Source organism: Convolutriloba macropyga, chromosome 9, assembly GCF_964194025.1.
Source record: "Convolutriloba macropyga chromosome 9, txConMacr16.3, whole genome shotgun sequence".
Classification (NCBI taxonomy): Eukaryota; Metazoa; Xenacoelomorpha; order Acoela; family Convolutidae; genus Convolutriloba; species Convolutriloba macropyga.
In genome coordinates, this window is record NC_134476.1 from 32337973 (window position 1) to 32360534 (window position 22562).

General features: G+C 39.5%; 1 protein-coding gene across 1 annotated transcript in view; it reads right to left on the minus strand.

Annotated features, from left to right (window-relative positions):
• LOC142345343 (uncharacterized) overlaps positions 1 to 22078 on the minus strand; it is a 32381-nt gene extending 10303 nt beyond the window's left edge. Inside the window, exons 1-3 of the mRNA XM_075397350.1 lie at positions 21474 to 22078; positions 19506 to 19721; positions 4902 to 5122 (exon numbers count right to left, since the gene is read on the minus strand). Coding sequence (XP_075253465.1) covers positions 4902 to 5122; positions 19506 to 19721; positions 21474 to 21943 — 907 coding nt within the window. The 5' untranslated portion in view covers positions 21944 to 22078. The remainder of the gene's footprint in view (positions 1 to 4901; positions 5123 to 19505; positions 19722 to 21473) is intronic.
• Between the last annotated feature and the right edge of the window lie 484 nt (positions 22079 to 22562).

Genomic DNA, 22562 nt, shown 5'->3' on the forward strand with positions numbered 1-22562 from the left:
TAATTGATACAAACTTTCAAAATTCACTAAAACTTAATATTTTTGAATCATAAATGGCAGAATGCGACAACTATGATAGCTTGATAGACCTACAGTCTCGAAATGTAAAAAGACAGCCGGACTAATATAATTGATACAAACTTTCAAAATTCACTAAAACTTAATATTTTTGAATCATAAATGGCAGAATGCGACAACTATGATAGCTTGAGAGACCTGCAGTCTCGAAATGTAAAAAGACAGCCGGACTAATATAATTGATACAAACTTTCAAAATTCACTAAAACTTAATATTTTTCAATCATAAATGGCAGAATGCGACAACTAAGATAGCCTGATAGACCTGCAGTCTCGAAATGTAAAAGGACAGCCGGACTAAAATAACTGATACAAACTTTCAGAATTCACTAAAACTTAATATTTTTGAATCATAAATGGCAGAATGCGACAACTATGATAGCTTGATAGACCTGCAGTCTCGAAATGTAAAAAGACAGCCGGACTAATATAATTGATACAAACTTTCAAAATTCACTAAAACTTAATATTTTTGAATCATAAATGGCAGAATGCGACAACTATGATAGCTTGATAGACCTACAGTCTCGAAATGTAAAAAGACAGCCGGACTAATATAATTGATACAAACTTTCAAAATTCACTAAAACTTAATATTTTTGAATCATAAATGGCAGAATGCGACAACTATGATAGCTTGAGAGACCTGCAGTCTCGAAATGTAAAAAGACAGCCGGACTAATATAATTGATACAAACTTTCAAAATTCACTAAAACTTAATATTTTTGAATCATAAATGGCAGAATGCGACAACTATAATAGCTTGATAGACCTGCAGTCTCGAAATGTAAAAAGACAGCCGGACTAATATAATTGATACAAACTTTCAAAATTCACTAAAACTTAATATTTTTGAATCAAAAATGGCAGAATGCGACAAATATGATAGCTTGATAGACCTGCAGTCTCGAAATGTAAAAAGACAGCCGGACTAATATAATTGATACAAACTTTCAAAATTTACTAAAACTTAATATTTTTCAATCATAAATGGCAGAATGCGACAACTATGATAGCCTGATAGACCTGCAGTCTCGAAATGTAAAAGGACAGCCGGACTAAAATAATTGATACAAACTTTCAAAATTCACTAAAACTTAATATTTTTGAATCATAAATGGCAGAATGCGACAACTATGATAGCTTGATAGACCTGCAGTCTCGAAATGTAAAAAGACAGCCGGACTAAAATAATTGATACAAACTTTCAAAATTTACTAAAACTTAATATTTTTCAATCATAAATGGCAGAATGCGACAACTAAGATAGCCTGATAGACCTGCAGTCTCGAAATGTAAAAGGACAGCCGGACTAAAATAACTGATACAAACTTTCAGAATTCACTAAAACTTAATATTTTTGAATCATAAATGGCAGAATGCGACAACTATGATAGCTTGATAGACCTGCAGTCTCGAAATGTAAAAAGACAGCCGGACTAAAATAATTGATACAAACTTTCAAAATTCACTAAAACTTAATGTTTTTGAATCATAAATGGCAGAATGCGACAACTATGATAGCTTGATAGACCTGCAGTCTCGAAATGTAAAAAGACAGCCGGACTAATATAATTGATACAAACTTTCAAAATTCACTAAAACTTAATATTTTTGAATCATAAATGGCAGAATGCGACAACTATGATAGCTTGATAGACCTGCAGTCTCGAAAAGTAAAAAGACAGCCGGACTAATATAATTGATACAAACTTTCAATATTCACTAAAACTTAATATTTTTGAATCATAAATGGCAGACTGCGACAACTATGATAGCTTGATAGACCTGCAGTCTCGAAATGTAAAAAGACAACCGGACTAATATAATTGATACAAACTTTCAAAATTCACTAGAACTTAATATTTTTGAATCATAAATGGCAAAATGCGACAACTATGATAGCTTTAGACCTGCAGTCTCGAAATGTAAAAAGACAGCCGGACTAATATAATTGATACAAACTTTCAAAATTTACTTAAACTTAATATTTTTGAATCATAAATGGCAGAAAGCAACAACTATGATAGCTTGATAGACCTGCAGTCTCGAAATGTAAAAAGACAGCCGGACTAATATAATTGATACAAACATTCAAAATTCACTAAAACTTAATATTTTTGAATCATAAATGGCAGAATGCGACAACTATGATAGCTTGATAGACCTGCAGTCTCGAAATGTAAAAAGACAGCCGGACTAATATAATTGATACAAACTTTCAAAATTCACTCAAACTTAATATTTTTGAATCATAAATGGCAGAATTCGACAACTATGATACCTTGATAGACCTGCAGTCTCGAAATGTAAAAAGACAGCCGGACAAATATAATTGATACAAACTTTCAAAATTCACTAAAACTTAATATTTTTGAATCATAAATGGCAGAATGCGACAACTATGATAGCTTGATAGACCTGCAGTCTCGAAAAGTAAAAAGACAGCCGGACTAATATAATTGATACAAACTTTCAATATTCACTAAAACTTAATATTTTTGAATCATAAATGGCAGACTGCGACAACTATGATAGCTTGATAGACCTGCAGTCTCGAAATGTAAAAAGACAACCGGACTAATATAATTGATACAAACTTTCAAAATTCACTAGAACTTAATATTTTTGAATCATAAATGGCAAAATGCGACAACTATGATAGCTTTAGACCTGCAGTCTCGAAATGTAAAAAGACAGCCGGACTAATATAATTGATACAAACTTTCAAAATTTACTTAAACTTAATATTTTTGAATCATAAATGGCAGAAAGCAACAACTATGATAGCTTGATAGACCTGCAGTCTCGAAATGTAAAAAGACAGCCGGACTAATATAATTGATACAAACATTCAAAATTCACTAAAACTTAATATTTTTGAATCATAAATGGCAGAATGCGACAACTATGATAGCTTGATAGACCTGCAGTCTCGAAATGTAAAAAGACATCCGGACTAATAAAATTGATACAAACTTTCAAAATTCACTAAAACTTAATATTTTTGAATCATAAATGGCAGAATGCGACAACAATGATAGCTTGATAGACCTGCAGTCTCAAAAAAATCGACCGAACAAGAGACTATTTAGTTGTCTTTTTTTACTTGTATCAGATGTTAAATTTTGGTTTAAAAGATGTTGTATACCTCATGTATTGCTTCCATGAATTCCCTTTAAATAATTGTCATGAAAAAAGGTATCTCCTTCAATTAAAGTCAAGTCCTTTTGAACGCGAGGAGAGTCATCTTTGAGAGTGAGTTCAGTCACAAGTGACCATAAATTCATTCACGGTAATGCAAAGAAAGTCCTCGAAATAAAAAAAACGAAGGCCAATGAGAGCTCTACTCAGCAATCGCTTATTGGGGCTATTAAAATCTTAGTAATAGTAATTGTGAAGGCAGGTAAACGGGGCAAGGGAGGTGAAGGATTACGGGTTAATTGAAAGGGTTATAGGTTGGAAGGGGACGGATTACATGATCGGTGACGTGACTTATCTTTTGTTTCGGTGCCACAAGTGTTCCATGAACCCCGCCCCAACTACAAGCTATGCGTTGTTATATAACAAGTTACTAAAAAACAGTATATGCATGCCGAAAAGGAGAGGAATAGATCCGGGGTGTTTAGTTGTATGTCTCTGTAGGAGGGTCAGCTGAGTTAGTTATTTGGTGGGTGAAGGTGCGGTAGTTGTGGGGTAGGAGAGGGGTTTTGCGAGGGACTGGGGAATAGGACTATGTGGCGGGGAGGATGGACCGTTTAGAGATCAAAACTTCTCAAAGTGTACTTTTCACCTTTAATATTACCAGAGGTGACTAGATAGTCTACATAAGAAACACACTAAGCGTAATCTAAATCTCATCTCAAAATCGCATCTAAATCTCAAATTCTTGGAATCGTAAAGGAAAGCAGGACAAATCCTGACATACAGTTCAAAAAATTGTCCAACATTAAGTAACAATTTCGACTGTGAATGGAATATGAATAGATTGAGAAACCACAGAACCAGATTTGAAAAAAAAATCAAAGTCAAATTGCCACCTGTGAACACAAAACGGCGAATTTTTGTTCAAACACCATTTTCGCACTCTACTTCAAATTTAGAGCAAAAAAATTTCACGCCATAAAACCACTCCCTTTTTCGCTCCACTTCCTTTACGGCGTGACCAAAATAATCACTTCAGCTTGACTTCAAAAATCATAAAAATTTGTGCGAAGACAGCGCTCCAATCAAATTAAATTCGTTGAATTGTAAAACAGGCGCGCTATAATTGTCGGCTGGAGGCGGTTATTAATAACAAAAAGGGCTGATAAAATAGCCAGCTGAGAAGATGAGGGCGGCTATTAACGCTAACCGACTGATAGCGTGAATTGCTTTCACACGACTGGTGAGCGGGTTGGCTTTCATAGTAAGTAGCTCGAGGTTCAGAAAGCTTGTCTCACTGGATAGGTGGGGGATGGCGGTGGGGGTAAAAGTGCATGTCTGCGTGTGAGGGAGGGGGGTCCACAATTCCTAAAAATTGATTGTCATACAAAGACGAAAATTTTTCCTCCTCAGCTGTTTTAGTGAAACGTATATTTAGAGTACTTAGAAGACGTCTACGAGCAATGAATAGAGAACTAATGCTCTCAATTTTACCCCTTTACAGATTTTTCATAACAAAAATTTCCTCATAGTCGCGCATAAGAAGAACTATCTGAAGAAAATTTTTGCACAAGTTGTTTCGTGTAATTTCTCAAGTGCAGAAAACAATAATTAGGTGGATTCATCAGTATAAAAAATTGTTGATATTTGGATCGATGACTGGGAAGTAAAAACTAACGTCTAATATTGGGTGCTGATAGCAAGCTGTTGACACCCCAGAGCAAAAGTGGGTTGCATCTGACAACTTCAAAGTCACTGAATCTGTTCATACTGCAAATGCGCAAGAAACCCATTAACTGCAAATCATGTAGCCAAATAAGGTTGTAGAGACGGAGTCGTTTCAGAGAGAGAAACCGGAGAGCCTGCTGCTCGAAGTTCAATTCTGGAAGAGGTCGAACACTGAAATATTCAAGCAACTAATTCAGGCAATGTTTCAAAAATATGTTTCCGACAAACGAGTGAATGCAGATTGGGAAGAAAACTGGTGGGGGGTGTGCGTGAAGTGGTGGTGGTGGTGCGGGGGGGGGGGGGTTATTGGGAGGGGGTAGGGGGTCAGAAGTAAAACTCTAGAACCAACCTTTACACCCTTGAACCTTCTAGAAAAGTTTCGGCGAATCCCATACTTAGCGTCTAGTCGGCAGACTAAAAAAAAATCTCTAAGAGAACTTAACGGGTATTGAGAAGGCGAAGTACGTAGGTGAATGCGTGGGTGTGGGGGTCGTTTAAGGTAGTTAGAATAGGGAGAAGGACTGTTATGGGAAGAAAACTTCTCAAAATTACCTTTCGACCTTAAATACTACCAGCAATTCATAATTACTTTATATTAAAAACAAAGCTAATCTTAGGTCGAAAGTTTGAATTCAGACGTCAACGTTCAAATACAGCGATCAATGCTTGAAAACATAAGCCAAAATTCAAGTCATGAACAAATTTGCTTCAGCTTTAAAAAACCTCGCAGAATACCAAAATTCTTCGAAATGTAAAAAGACAGCCGGACTAGTCTAATTGCTACAAACTTTCAAAATTCACTAAAACTTAATATTTTTGAATCATAAATGGCAAAATGCGACAACTATGATAGCTTGATAGACCTGCAGTCTCGAATTGTAAAAAGACAGCCGGACTAATATAAATGATACAAACTTTCAAAATTCACTAAAACTTAATATTTTTGAATCATAAATGGCAGAATGCGACAACTATGATAGCTTGATAGACCTGCAGTCTCCAAATGTAAAAAGACAGCCGGACTAATATAATTGATACAAACTTTCAAAATTCACTAAAACTTAATATTTTTGAATCATAAATGGCAGAATGCGACAACTATGATAGCTTGATAGACCTGCAGTCTCGAAATGTGAAATTTAAAAAGACAGCCGGACTAATATAATTGATACAAACTTTCAAAATTCACTAAAACTTAATATTTTTGAATCATAAATTGCAGAATGCGACAACTATGATAGCTTGATAGACCTGCAGTCTCGAAATGTAAAAAGACAGCCGGACTAACATAACTGATACAAACTTTCAAAATTCACTAAAACTTAATATTTTTGAATCATAAATGGCAGAATGCGACAACTATGATAGCTTGATAGACCTGCAGTCTCGAAATGTAAAAAGACAGCCGGACTAATATAATTGATACAAACTTTCAAAATTCACTAAAACTTAATATTTTTGAATCATAAATTGCAGAATGCGACAACTATGATAGCTTGATAGACCTGCAGTCTCGAAATGTAAAAAGACAGCCGGACTAACATAACTGATACAAACTTTCAAAATTCACTAAAACTTAATATTTTTGAATCATAAATGGCAGAATGCGACAACTATGATAGCTTGATAGACCTGCAGTCTCGAAATGTAAAAAGACAGCCGGACTAATATAATTGATACAAACTTTCAAAATTCACTAAAACTTAATATTTTTGAATCATAAATTGCAAAATGCGACAACTATGATAGCTTGATAGACCTGCAGTCTCGAATTGTAAAAAGACAGCCGGACTAATATAAATGATACAAACTTTCAAAATTCACTAAAACTTAATATTTTTGAATCATAAATGGCAGAATGAGACAACTATGATAGCTTGATAGAACTGCAGTCTCAAAAAAAATAGACGGAACAAGAGACTATTTACTTGTCTTTTTTTACTTGTATCAGATGTTAAATTTTGGTTTAAAAGATGTTGTATAGCTTACGTATTACTTCCATGAACTCCCTTTAAATAATTGTCATTAAAAAAGGTATCTCCTTCAATTAAAGTCAAGTCTTTTTGAACGCGAGGAGAGTCATCTTTGAGAGTGAGTTCAGTCACAAGTGACCATAAATTTATTCACGGTAATGCACAGAAAGTCCAATAAGCTCCAATAAGAGTAACAACTAACGTCATGCAAGTAACTCAGTCAAAATTGCAGGTTTAAACAAAAAGCAGAATTGAAGTGAGCGGTGACTCCAAAGGCCGTACCAAAAAATCTTGCCGAAATAAAAAAAAACGAAGGCCAATGAGAGCTCTACTCGGCAATCGCTTATTGGGGCTATTAAAATCTTAGTAATAGTAATTGTGAAGGCAGGTAAACGGGGCAAGGGAGGTGAAGGATTACGGGTTAATTGAAAGGGTTATAGGTTGGAAGGGGACGGATTACATGATCGGTGACGTGACTTATCTTTTGTTTCGGTGCCACAAGTGTTCCATGAACCCCGCCCCAACTACAAGCTATGCGTTGTTATATAACAAGTTACTAAAAAACAGTATATGCATGCCGAAAAGGAGAGGAATAGATCCGGGGTGTTTAGTTGTATGTCTCTGTAGGAGGGTCAGCTGAGTTAGTTATTTGGTGGGTGAAGGTGCGGTAGTTGTGGGGTAGGAGAGGGGTTTTGCGAGGGACTGGGGAATAGGACTATGTGGCGGGGAGGATGGACCGTTTAGAGATCAAAACTTCTCAAAGTGTACTTTTCACCTTTAATATTACCAGAGGTGACTAGATAGTCTACATAAGAAACACTAAGCGTACTCTAAATCTCATCCTTTGAAAAGAAAACTCAAAGTTCAAAAAAGATGTCAAAGTTCAAATCATGTAAAAATCTGCTCCAGTTTAGAAAAATAGAGTATCATTACTAAAAGACAAAAAAGTGAATAACCATTAGTCCTCTTCGAGTCCTAATCACCGATAGAACCCTTTTTTGGTTGATAAAAAAACAAAAAAATAATGAAACAGATGGGAGATCAAAAATTAAAAAAGAAAACTAATTTAAAAATTCATTTTAGGGCCCAATTCAGCATCTTCAGGCAGAAAGATTTTCAAAAATCCTGTGAGGCTTCCTCCCGGATTTAGCTGTTTATCCCGTTTTGAGGACAAAAAGTCAAATGGTCAGTCAAAAGCTTTCGTCGAGAGGAACAAATAAACTGGATTTCGTCTGCATTTGACCAAGCGCCGTTCATCATCTTTCATTGCTAATCGCTTTCACAGAGCGCGTTACTTGAGGGGGATCAGGCGCAAAAATTAAATACTCTCTACTATGTTTGCGAAGAGAAGATAGGTGAAACAGAATAATAGATCCAAGAGATAATAGCGCGTTAAAGGAACGCAACGATATACTTTATTTCGCACGATTCCGGCGCAATATCTAGGGAAATAACTGCCGGAAAAATACCTGTGAAAGGACAGGTACTCAACAGCTTACGAATAACTATATCGAATTTGCGCTTAAAATTTCTAATCTTAATTTGTGTAGCTGTATAAAAACTCAATAATCAGACTACCGGAATTTTAATTCATATAAGCACTCTATATCATAACGCTGAGGCAACTGTATTCAAAACGTATAATCTATTTTGTCCAACTATACTCGCTTTACACCAAGGCATAAACATTATATCGAAACTTTACGGCATCTGTTTCGTAGCATCAACACGGCGAAAAGCATCGTTTACTTACAGGCAAATCTAGCTTGATCTTTTTTAGCAGGTATTTGTCTGAGTTGATTTGCGGCTCAGATAAGTCACCAATACGTTTTCGAAACATAAAAATATTAAGCCTAAAAGGAGCGCAATCGATTCAGTATATTAGTAGGCTCGACGAAAATAATGTTAAACGAACTTTTTCGGAGCTTTCTACGTATATTAGAAGAGAATTTGTGTGCATTTAAATGGTTAAGAAATATGACGTATTAGATTGCTCATTTCTCGCTCTATTCAAATAGCGTTGCTCATTTACTCGGTAACATCCTCCGGCCCGGAAGAAGATGTTGGGAAAACTGGTAAAAGTTTTACAAGCGGACGGACGAGTGAACTGGTCGACGTACGTAAAACGGCGGAGCGCGCGACGCTATCGGAGCCGTAACGGAGTTCCACAATCCGAGCGGTTGGGTAGTAACCCCTAGGGTTGGTTTCCTCAACTATCCAAACCAAGTCACCGGTCTTAAGGTGTTGCTCGGCAGGCGTCTGCCACTTAGAGCGTCGGTACGTACTCTTTGATCCAACGGGACCAGATCACATTAGCGTACGACTGCGCACGGGCGTAACGTTTACGATGGTCGAACTCATTATTGCCGACAACAGACGGAATACCGGTAGAGTGTTCTCCTGAAAGAAAGTGGTTGGGCGTTATAACGTTCAAATCGCACGGATCGGCGCTTACGGGTGTTAAAGGACGCGAATTGAGAGCATTCTCCACGAGACAAAAGGCAGTATGCAGTACCTCATCCGTGAGGCGACGCGTGCCAAGAATAGTATACAACACGCGTTTGAAGCTGCGTACCAACCTCTCCCAGATACCCCTTGATGTGGTGCGCTGGGTGAATTGAACCTCCGCTTTATACCTTTGTGAGCGAGCTCAGCTGCAATAAGACAACGTTCCACTTTTCAATACTTTCTCGGAGTTCTTTCTCCGCTCCAATAAAGTTAGTGCCATTGTCTGACCAAATCATGGCAGGTGTACCCCTACGTGACACAAACCGCTCAACTCCCATAACACAAGAGCTGGTGTCCATGGATGTAACTATCTCGACATGGACAGCGCGAGCAGTGAGACAGGTGAAGAGGAAGCCTCACCTTTTCTCAGTAGTACGGCGGATAGTAACATAGAATGGCCCAAAGTAGTCAACGCCAGTGTTCGTGAAGGGAGGAGACTGGTAAGCAAGTCTCTCCTTAGGTAAGACGTCAGACACGATTGGTTGCATAGTTACAGCTTGGAATTCTCGGCATTCCAGGCAGTGTGCTTTGATGGAACGCAAGGATGATCTTAGTTTCAGTACTGTGTAGTGTTCCTGCACAATTGATCTTAGGTATTCAACGCCCTGATGATAATGTTTTACGTGCGTGTGTTCAAGGAACAGTTTTACAAACGGATGACGTGCATCTAAGATGATTGGGTACTTTACGTTAAACCCAACTTCAATTAGCCGCTTGATGCGGCCCGAGGAACGGATTAGCCCATTTGGACTAATAAACGGTGAATGTGGAGCAATTCGGCTACTCCGTTTAACGAATTTATAGTCAAGAAGATCTTTTCTTTCGGTTTCAAAAGACTCTCCTTGCACCAAGTACTGTAGATGACGCTCGGCTTCGTCAAGCTCAGTAGGGTCAGTAATGCTACCATCGGGGTTACGGTAGCCGGCATGTTTCGGCAAATGCCGGAGAACGTATGCGGCAAGGCGCAAGTACTTTTGATAAGAACTAAATTTATCAAATGGGAATAACGACGGAACGGGAGTTCTCTGTTTTTTAACAGATGTAGCGAGAGAAACAGTGTTTTCTATAATGACTGCTTGGTTGACGCCAAGTTTGATGTTATTAATGACGTCTTTGTTCGGCACGAAAGGGAAACTTGAGTTAGTTAAGAAATGTGGACCATTGACCCAAATGCTTAGTTGCATAACCTCAGCGGACATTCCACGCGTGCCAGCGTCAGCTGGATTATCCTTAGTTGCGACGTGGTTCCATTGGTCAACGCTGGTATACTCCAAAATTTCACAAACGCGGTTTGCAACAAAGATTGGTTGCTTTTCATTAGAGTTAATCCATTGGAGATCGGTCGTGCTATCTGTCCACATGAATACTTGGTTAACAGGTACGGTAAAAGCTTGTGTAATTTCCCTTTTCAGTCGAGCGGCAAGTAGAGCTGCCTGTAATTCGAGTTTTGGGATAGTCATTACTTTCATTTGCGCCACGCGCGCTTTCCCTAAAACAAACGCAAGCTCTGTTTTTTCTTCGCCCGTAGGTGTTTTTACACGGCTCGCAAGAATGCGACCGCACTCAAAACATCCTGCGAACTGTCGCCGAACATATGCAACTCTATATTATCAAAGGGTCCACTAAAGTAACTTCGGGGAATTTTGATGTTTTCAAGCTTTGGTAAGTCCGCACTCCAAACCAAAAATCTTTGAACCATGTCCTGTGGGAGCTCGTCATCCCATTGTTGTCCTGTGACACGCCAGATGTCTTTTAAGAGCAGTCGCGGTAAAGAGCAGTAAACGGTGCGACAAGACCAATGGGGTCAAAGACTTTCGAGACAAGACTTAGGACCAAGCGTTGCGTGAGGGACTTGGTGATAGCGCAGCTTGTACCCCGAATCACAACTAAAGTGTCATTAGTGTGATTCCACTTTAACCCTAGCACATGCGATGAATGCTCCTGACATGAAACAATAACCTTGGGCTCAGTAGATTGAGGAGAGCCATCAATTCGATCAGCCAGATTTGGCACATTGCTTACAAATTTGGTAAGCTTGAACCCACCGAGATGGAGAAGGTGTACCAATTCCTTCGATCTATTTATGGCTTTCTCAGGAGACTCCACTGAGTCAAGGTAATCGTCCATGTAGAAGTTTTCAAGGACGGCTTTTGCAGCTTCGGGGTAAAACTTGGCATTGTCTCTCGCAGTGCGTTGTAATGCATAGTTGGCGCATGTGGGCGAGTCTTTAGCCCCGAATATATGGCGCGTATATTGATACATTACAACGTTAGTTGTGGGGTCCTCCCGCCACAGAAAGCGAAGTGATAGTTGATCTGATGGTAACACGCCAACCTGTAGAAACATTCCCTCGATGTCGGCGAAGTACGTAAATAAGATTTTGGAGCAGATCAGGGCCAGTGAGCAAAGATTTATTCAGTGAGGCGCCATGAAATTTTGCTGCTCCATTGAGCACACTACGCACCTTACCTGGTTTGTTCGGGTTTAAAACCGGATGGTGGGGTAGGTACCACTCTTTATCAGACCGGCTCTCAACCTTGTGAGCGTCCGGAACCTCAATTACATACCCCTTATTTAGGTCTTCTTTGATGGTACTAGTATACTTCTCTCTGAGGTCTTCATCCTTGGCCAAACGTTTTTCGAGCGATTTTAGTTGCACAAGGGAGGAGAAGTAATTATTTGGGAGCTGGATGTTGTCTGCTGCCCACAGCATTCCGACATCGTATCTCAGGCCATTGTGCATGGTGGTACTCTCAAGTATCTCGTGAGCCCTTGCGTCTGCTGCAGATCTGGAGTCGACCTGCTTGTTTGCCCCGAATGATTCAATGTCGTACCATGACTTTACTTGACTTGCTAACTCATTGTCCTGTTCGATATTCACTTTAAAGCACGTTGAGGTTAAACAAGAGCTTGATGGTAACGGACCGCTTAAGACCCAACCTATGGGTAAGCGTACGGCAACGGGTGAACGCTTCTCATCGGCAGAGAAGTATTCTGACGGGCGGATGGCGTGATAGACATCTTGTCCGAGTATCATCTCAATGTCTTTATAGGAATATGTCACGGGATCAAGGACTGCTAAGTGTGGGTAAGTCTCCTGCAGGGCCTGTACATTAATTATATCAGAGCCGACGTTCAGACTCTCTTTAACGAAAGGGTTGATGGTAAATGGTTCGAAATCTTGATGTTCTCTTGGTTTCGCAGTAACTTCAACAATCCTAGTGTCAACTACTTCTTCGGTATTAATACCCTTGACAGTTAGCTTTAGTGCTTTACCGTGCAAACCGAGTCTATCTGCGAGACTACCGGCCACCCAAGAGTTACTGCAGGCGGTATCACGCAATACTAAAGCCTTGGTATCGAAACCGGACGAATTGACCAACTGCAATTCCGTTACCTGAAGGAGCCCCTTAACATCAGTAACAGATGACATTGTTGTGGTCTTATTAGACGGTTGTTGACTAGTAGTTGCTTTACTTTGACCTGTGCTGCCAGAAGACTGGATAGTATTGGGATTTGTTGACTGTTTTGTTGGGAAAACCCTATCTGCTCCATGCAATAGTGAGTTATACGAACTATTACACCCCTCTGCTTGGCACTTTCTTGGCTGAGGGCACTGGCGGAACGTGTGCTTGTCCCTTAAGCACGAAAAGCAAAGTTTGTTATCCACCACCAATTTAGCTCTCTGGGTTGGAGTCTTTTCCTTGAAAACTCGACACTCCCATAGCCGGTGGTTACCTTTGCATACAAGGCACCGAAAGTAAGCGTTTGTGGAAGAAGATGGAATTTGCTTCTTTGTGTCCCTTTGTTGTGAGTTTGATGCAAACACTTTTGAGGCTGTTTTGGTCTTTGTTACTGAAGTGATGTTCTCTTCAGGTTTGGCCTTGGTTGCGCTTTGTTTCATAAGATCATGGGCCTCAGCCTTTTCTTTAAGCCAATCGTTAAAGTCAAGGAGGGTAGGCTTAACCCAGTGCTCCTTAACCGTAAAGAGCGACCATGACTCTTTCATGTTTGGTGGTAACTTCTGTACTGCTTGGTTAAGTAGGGAAGCGCTGTTCAAGTCAGCATCATAAGATAGTGACTTGAAAACCCCAACGAGGCTGGATATGGCTGCAGAATAGTTAATGATGTTATCACTATTGTGCATTTTAAGAGGCGGAAAGTTGCTTAGTTTGTCCAAGTGTGCACTTACGACTGCCTGTGGCTGGCCAAATTTACGTTCCAAAGTCCTTAGTGCATCCTTGTACATTAAACCACAGTAAGCAAACTCGGCGATTGCAATCTTTGCTTTACCAGTGACGAGTGTCTTAAGGTATGTCAATTTAACGTCATCAGTGAGCGTTTGCGAGTCAATCGCGCTTTTGAATTGACCATACCACTCGTGCCATTGTAATGGATCGCCATTATACTGAGCAAGTTTCCATTCTGGCAAGGGGTCATTTTTCTTGCTGTTTATTGCGTCAACCAACTCCCTAATCAATGACGTATTGTCCGGTATCGGAGGGGCAGGTGCAGACACCTGCGGACCACTCCAACTCAACGGTGTGGGCCCAACATAAGGGTATGCTGGCTGAAAAACAGGAGTGGCTAGACCAGGTACAACATTACTAGTAGTCGCGATTGCGTTTTCCTGCTGTGCACCTGATGGTGGTTGCATATCAATCAATAGGGGTGAATTCGAATATATTCGTTGTGGAATATTAGTGCTTGAGGGTGCGATATGGTTGTGTATATTTGGAGGCAGACTATTCACGGCGGTTGTGTCTTGGTTGACTACTGACGGTCTGTGCTGTGGAAACCGATAATGACTCATATTTGGCACAAAGTTTTGGCCAAGAGGGATAGTGGGCATATTTGAGACAGGCGGAACAACAAAACGTACAACTTTGTGTACTCGGTTATTATTATTTTGAAAAGTTTCGTTGACGAGAGGCTGATTAATCAAAGGGGCGTGTGGGATGGGAGCAGTGATGTTAGGTGCGAAGACTGGGTTCGGAATGGGATGGTCGTTAGGATGAGCGGGTTCGGAGTTGTGCTGTTGAGTGTTTGGACTTGGTGGGGCGCTTGGGTGCGAGGGAACGTTTATTGCGGGGGCTGGATGATTTGTTGACGGAAAAGGAGGAAGAGTGGCGTTTGGTGATCGAGGGACAAAATTAATTTGTTGTCGGGAGAATATACGCGGGGCCGAATCATTCTTAGACAGACTTGATGTTTCAGGTCCCCTTAAGAATTGAAGTTGTGGGTTGGGAATTAACTGGGAGGCACTATTTTGATTTACTTGCGGTGCGAACGGCTGTGGTGGAATGGGCTGTTGAATGGGTGGTGAAGAAGCCCCTGGGGCGTGTACAGAAGGCGGGTGACTATCCGCGGTTACTTGGTTGGTTACGCTCGGAAGTGCCATGCCTTGTTGGCCTGTTTGATCTATTTGCGCCCTTAGTTGCGCCTGGTACAACGCCTGTGTGTTAGCAGCAGCCAAAAAATTTTCAGGTGGAGTATTATAGGGGTTGAATTGCTGCAAGGTCTCAATGCTTAAAAAATAATTGCCTCGACAATTTTTTGGAATCGAATGCCTTGAAATGTCAGTGTTGTGATCTTCCACTGCTTCGGCGTTATTGTGGCTAGGGCATTCTGGAGGGTCTTTCGTAACCTCAGGTTCACCAGTTTTCTCGTTGTTATTAAAACTTAAAAGCAAGTGAGGTGTTGATCAAATCCTGAACAGCCTTTTCACTTCTCATCGAGCTCCTAGCACTTACAGTTGTTTCAGATTGGCTACCTTTAGAAACGGCGTCCAGCAATTCAAAGTCTTGCAGAGTTGCCTCTGCCAACCGTTTCCTGTTGTTTTCCTCCAACTCATCTATTTCCATTTGCTTTTTCTGTTTAGCAAGGCGAATGGCTGCCTCATTCTGTTTTTCAATTTCTTCACGCTTCATCTTAGCAATTACATAATCATGTTTACGCTGACTGGATGTTTTTGACGATGTCATAATTGAGGGAAGTCTAGAACGAATGGAAACCCTTGGTTCCTGTAACTCACTCACTTTATCATCAGCAGAGTTGATGTAGTTTCGTGCTGAAGTGAGTATGTTGTCGTTCTTAGTTGTCATTGCCTCCAAGTAAGACTCTAATGAAGGAACAAGAGCACTTGGATCCTCTGTTTTTCCAGCAAATGCAATCAGGTCCTCATTTTTGTCTACAACAGTCATAAATGCTTCGTTGCACTTTGTTACTAGGCGTTCAACTTTCACTCGCCTACTTTGACTATTTATACTAAGGAGGACGTCTTCATGTATAGCATGCAACTCAGCTTCACGCTTTGACCTGGCCGCGTACAGTTTTTTAACTTTTTTATCAAAACTATTCGACATCACGCTGTTATTATTTCCAATGACCAGCAAAACTACCACTGCAAACGGTTATCTATTATAAGCACACTCCAAACAAACCAAATTCACGCAAAACAATCTCAACGCAGAATGCACCAAACACAGCACACTGTAGATAGTAAAACAAACCACCCAAAGAACAGAAAAGGTCGTCGAGCCCACAATGCCCGACAAAAACAAAAGTGGAGCGCTTAATGCTATGCACTCAGCGCGGAGGGAAGACAAAAGACACAAGGGAAGTCGAGCGAGCAACGCGCGAGGCAACAGACGGGACGGAAACGCGGAACAAGCGACGCACGAGGAAACCGGTAACGAGACGGTCGGAACGGAAAAACGAGAAACTGGAAAACGGTACGTCGGGCGGAAACGTCGGGCGGACGGCGCGCGACGAAACGGGAAAACGGTACGGACGAGACGAAGACGTCGGGCTGACGGCGCGCGATGAAACGGTAAAACGGTACGGACGAGGCGGAAACGTCGGGCGGACGGCGCCCGACGAAACGGGAAAACGGAATATCACGAGAGGGAGGTAGGCCACAAGCGAGAAGGCGGGAAGTTCAAACGCTAGCAGACCACAGCAACAAACTCTACCAAACAAACTAGCCGTAACTCCAGAATAAACTTAAGTCACACCCTAGAGAGGAGGAGAGATGCTACTGCAAGAGACAAACTAGCAAGAGACAAGTCATTATGGGACTTAATATATACAAATAACGAACTAATTTACGGCAAAACAGTAGTATACTAAATGGATGAAAAGAGCAAAAATTTACTAGCCGGAACTCCAGAATAAACTTAAGTCACACCCTAGCAATATTCAAACCTAAACAACCGATCAGCATACCAACAATATTAAACAAACTACAGCAAAAGTTAAGTAATATGCAGCGATTTTGTATGTAGTCTATGAAAGCTGGAAAAGTTAAGAAACAATCTAGCCGTAACTCCAGAATAAACTTAAGTCACACCCTAGAAGGCAAAAACCTAGACCAACTAACAATCATACAGTTACACGCAAACATACGGCAGCAAAAATCAATATATTACAACAGGGCTGCTAGTAAATTAGTGAGTTGGAAAAGTCCAGGAACGAACTAGCCGTAACTCTAGAACAAACTTAAGTCACACCCTAGAAAGCAACAAGACCAAATCAACTAACCAGCATACTAGCTTAAACAACATACTGCAACAAAACAAATCATACTTCATCATATATGACAACATGCTACTCGAAGGAAAAAATTAGGCGGAGAAAAACAACTCTGAATGAAAGAAAAAACGGAATGATTGGGAACGAAAACGAAAAACAAAATTTTGGGAGAGCGACGTTGATGAAAAATGAACGGAAATTGTGAATAGCGAAGTTAAGGAACGAACAAGAAGCGGACGGTACGGTACGCAAACGAGATACCAAGATAATAAGAAGACAATTTTTTTTTGAGCCGGAGGTTGTGAGTTTATATCTCACACCATTCTCTGTCCAATTTTTCAAATTTTGGTCAATTTTTTGCAAATTCTTGATTACGGAACGGTAATCCAGTAAACTGTACGGTTTTAAGCTTGAAAGTACGATTTATCAATATTCGGTATTGATTTTCTAAATTTTTTGATTTGCCTCAAAATTGACCAAAGATTTTCAAAATTGAACAATATAGCATTATGTGCTCACATTTTTTCTCATATCTGAGGTCACATTTTTGCTATGTAGCCATAATGGACCAATTTGTCTGAATTTCCCAACTTTCGACCAAAAATTTTCAAAATCGATGTTCTTTTCTTAAAAAAGTTTCTGATCTCCCTTCTCCAAAAAAGATTGTATTTCGCTGAGACTTGTCAAGATAGTACTACTTGCTTTTCTTTACAATCTGGCGGAAAAGGATTTGTGATATTTTAAGTCTAAGTATATATAAAGGTTTCTCAGCTCCCTTTTCTAAAAAATATTCTATTTCGCTGAGACTTGTCAAGATAGTACTGCTTGCTTTTCTTTACAATCTGGCGGAAAAGATATGTGAATTTCAGAAGCTTTGCTCTAACTCCGAGCCTCAGGGTTTTTAAACTCAAAAATTATGAGGGGTAGGTTATCGGCAACCGGGGAAATTATCCGAAAAAAAGGAGTATGAGTCAATCTAAGAGGGGTTAGCTAGATTTGCCGGTTATTGATCAATTTACGACAATCAGAAATGTTGTTTTATTGGATGAGTCTTACAGTTTTGTTTGTGCCGCTAGTTGCAGTAACCCTTCTCTTCTAAGTAGCAACAGCGAAGAACTGAACATGTAAACGTGTCATCCAATGTCCAATCTGGGGCATCAAATAGGGTAGGACTGTTAGCACTGCAACTGAGGTGTGAACACATCATTATAGTCCAGATGAAGGCACCCTTGCACATGTTATGTCTGAATTTCTGCTATTCGGCCTTGCCCTTGTCCAATCTGCGGAGTGTAATTTGTGGATGATTGTAAGAATAAACGAGGAATAGTGAAAATGTGCTGAGAGAGAATTTCGGCGTAAGAACCTATCTAAGGCAATCTATAAAGAAAAGCGAATAATGGGTTAAGTAGTAGTCAAGTTTCTCCAGCTATAACCAAAGAAAAGTGATGGGGCATAAAGGATTTGGCATTGCTTTAGTAGACTTGCTTTTTGATCGTTCACGTATCGGAATCTGACAATGCAGACTGGCAACCCGTTTTAAGTTAATACGAGTTGGGGTTTTCATTCAAAACGGTGGTTCGAAAGCGGAGCGGTAATGAAAATATAGCGGCACCTGAAATGTAGGTTCGCGGTAACATAAATATTGCGGCACCAAAAATGTAGCTGTATAAAAACTCAATAATCAGACTACCGGAATTTTAATTCATATAAGCACTCTATATCATAACGCTGAGGCAACTGTATTCAAAACGTACAATCTATTTTGTCCAACTATACTCGCTTTACACCAAGGCATAAACATTATATCGAAACTTTACGGCATCTGTTTCGTAGCATCATCACGGCGAAAAGCATCGTTTACTTACAGGCAAATCTAGCTTGATCTTTTTTAGCAGGTATTTGTCTCCGTTGATTTGCGGCTCAGATCAGTCACCAATACGTTTTCGAAACATAAAAATATTAAGCCTAAAAGGAGCGCAATCGATTCAGTATATTAGTAGGCTCGACGAAAATAATGTTAAACGAACTTTTTCGGAGCTTTCTACGTATATTAGAAGAGAATTTGTGTGCATTTAAATGGTTAAGAAATATGACGTATTAGATTGCTCATTTCTCGCTCTATTCAAATAGCGTTGCTCATTTACTCGGTAACAATTTGTCTTTTTTAATGCTAGAAATTCCAACAAAATGCGATAACAACACAAAAGGAGTCTGCTTACATATAACAGTACAAAGGGTGCAAAAACATATTGTTCATTTACAGTGAACTAAACATTAAGTAATGGTTAAGTGACTCTGCTTGAAGTCACTGTGAACTTCTGGCGTTTATCGAGAACCGCGAAGCTGTTCGAGAAAATAAGTAAGAATTTCGAAGTGACTTCTGCAGAGTCACTTAACCATGCATAAAACACGAAACGCGCACTTTTTAAAATGACGAAAGTCAACGGAATTCAACTTCTGGCTAAGTAGCGACTTCTGGCATTTTGACTTCTGCAGACTTTCGGCATTTTAAAATGTGCACGTGAGTGTTTTAAGATAACCTTTCTTTGTTCTCCAGCAATCCGTCCAGAGTCAAATCCTCCAACACTGGCAAGTCCACATCTGATACCAAAAAGAGGAAGAAGTCATGAGTAATCAATTTACACTGGCGAACGCTCAGCCTCTTCAAGGCAGGATAACTGGACAGAAAGGTCTCCAGAAAGTCCAACCGAAGTCGAAATAGCTTTTCCAGATAAATTGATTCAAGTTTCGGCAATCTAATCACAGGGTTCTGACAATAGTCCGAAACGAGGGAGTAGAAAACTAAACGTTAAGAATTCTTTATTGCAGGAAACAGTAGCGCGTAAAAGAGGGATTTTTTAATAATTCAACAGCAGTCTATATTACATTATATTTGAGAACATAAATTTGCTGCCGAGAAAATTGCTATTTTCAGATCCAACCATTTTATAACATAAAATCTAGCTGTTCAGACATACGATCAGATCAGGACCCACGCACATTGTATGTGTCTACATCCGATCATTTCCCTGCGAACTTTCTAAGTCTCAAAGTCTTTCGCCACGAGTTGCAGATTGTATTAGCGAGCTTCCGCTTTTATCTGGCTTCCTGTTATAACGTTGCGTTAATGAGCTCATCAGCCGAGAGGGCAAAGAAATACAACTAAACAAAAGTCGCACTAATTGCTCTCGAACGACGCACGGGTCTCTTTAATTTAGACGGGGTTTTGCTTAGAAGTTCTTATTGTTTGCTAAGCTCCCGACCCCACCAGTAGTTCGAACCCGCAACCTCCAGGATAAGTTTGACATTTTATCCACTAACCTATATCGTCTTTGCATTTTGAACGCTGCTAAAATTGCCTTCATTTTAGAAACAAACTTCGTTCAGAATGAAAGCAATTGGGATCACGCAAAACTTCAGTCAAGCATGAAAAAGTCACTCGAGACAGAAGAATGTTCTAGAAAAAGCGCAAAAACGGTCAAGCGATAAAATACTCGCACGTTTACATTTATTGCATTAAACCTCGTTCGAACAATTAATAGCATAAAAAGGTTTAATCTTCGTTTTTAGCAGAGATCTTGGAGCACACAGAAATGACGGTGTGTATATAAATCTTCACATTATAGAGTCAGAGCCATTAATGCCAGTTTCAAACAAACTTCGATCAAATTGTAGACACACTTTTGACTTCATTGACTCACTTGCCCACTTTACTCCAATTTCGATAACCGAGTGCAGTTAACAGAGCCCATTTAAGAGTCAGCAATATTTCCTGTCACAATATTTCGGCATTAAAATACCGCAATCATTTTAGAGCTGAACCTCAATTTTTATAATTGACTTCATACCGATGTCAGCATACAACACTCATACCAGAGCCAACGATTCTAGAAATTGGAACTTGTCTATAATTACTTTTTTCTATTTCGACATGTGAGATGCACATCAACCAATTTCACTTCTGAGTGCAAAAAGTAAAGAAACAACGATAATTATGAACACACAGTGCTATATTGTGCTCGGATGTCGGCAAATTGGAATCTACTGTTAAACCTTCACAAAAACGTTCATGCAAATAAACAAATAGTTAACTTTAAGAGTTAGACTCTTGTCTTTAAACCCTGAAAACCAATGGCTCCAGCTAAGAAGGGACATTCAGAAAATCTTAATCAAAATTCATTTGCGCCATAGCTGATTGAGCAATGCGATAGATTTTACAAAATCACACGTACTTTATGAAACCCATCTAACGTATTGTTGTCCTCTTTAATATTGACTTCCAGCATTCGACATTGGTATTCTTTTGTATAGCTTCTTATTTTACGAAATGTGAGCAATGACAAGTAAAAAAAGTTGGTCTAAATTTAAAATTGGCCTCCGAGAAGATGAATGTTAGAAAACCGGATAACTCAACCAGTCCAGTCGCACTATTCTCGAACCAGAGTGGCCAAAATCAAAAGGGGGTTGGAAAAGATTTCTTTGAGAGTCAGAAAAAATCAGAACCCTGCCTGGCTAAGAAATGGAGAGAGTTTCCAGTAATTTCAGCCAGACTAATTGATATATTCTGCAGTGTTTCAATCGATGACAGATATTTTAGACTGACGTCATTTAAACTGCAGCATCCTTTCATATTTATAGATGACAAATTCTTGCAGTAATTTGCTACGTTCAAAATTGATCGATCTTTCAAGTTCATTTGGTTATAAAGCAAAAGATAAGTTGTTTTCGATAAATCAAAATCAATAAACAATCGATGTAAAATCTCATCATTCAACTGTTCACGAGGCACTTTTCCATTACATTTAGGGTCCGAATTGTGAAAGAATAACAATTCCTTCGGTAACAGGCACTGTTTAAGGCTATTTTTCCAGCCGTAACACACTTTCGGAACAACTATAAAGAGTTCATAACTATCTAGGTATGTGAAAACTCGCTCCAAAATGTAGGAAGTCAAACTCGCCCAATTGTTATTGCTCATTTAGAACCTGAAATGATATCGGCAAATAGATATTCAACATCAAAACAGATTTCTACACGTTAATTTCGAATGTTAGCCGATAAAAAATGAGAAAAGGCATCAGAATTAAGATGACAATTTACCAGCAAAAAATCCGTTTTCTAGGATACGTTCCTGTTTTCCTTTGGCTTCTACTCTGAGTTTTTGCAATTTTCAATAAACATACCCGGCAGATTGCCTGAAAATAGCCGCCGTTGATTCCAATAAGCATCATTGGGATTGAAATAACAGAAGATATTGAAAAAAAAAGGATTTTTGTACAAAAACATTTTTTTAAGTCCGATTTATTTTGATGGCATTTCGTGGCTGAACATACTTCTGTTTTAGAGAGAGGCTACAGGGGCTACCATCAATAACAATAAGCATTAGAGATGGTAAATAAGACTTATAGGAACGACGTTCAAATAGCGGGCATCTAAAATTGGGCTTTATGGGTTTATCCCGTTTCTATTTCTGACATCCATTTTTGTACTAACTCTGTTCATTTTGAATTGCTTTGCTGAGCAACTGATGTTCAAAATCACTTTTAGCAGAATGAGAGAAGAGAGAAACTAGCCTAGAGAAGTCAAAAAGATTTCAC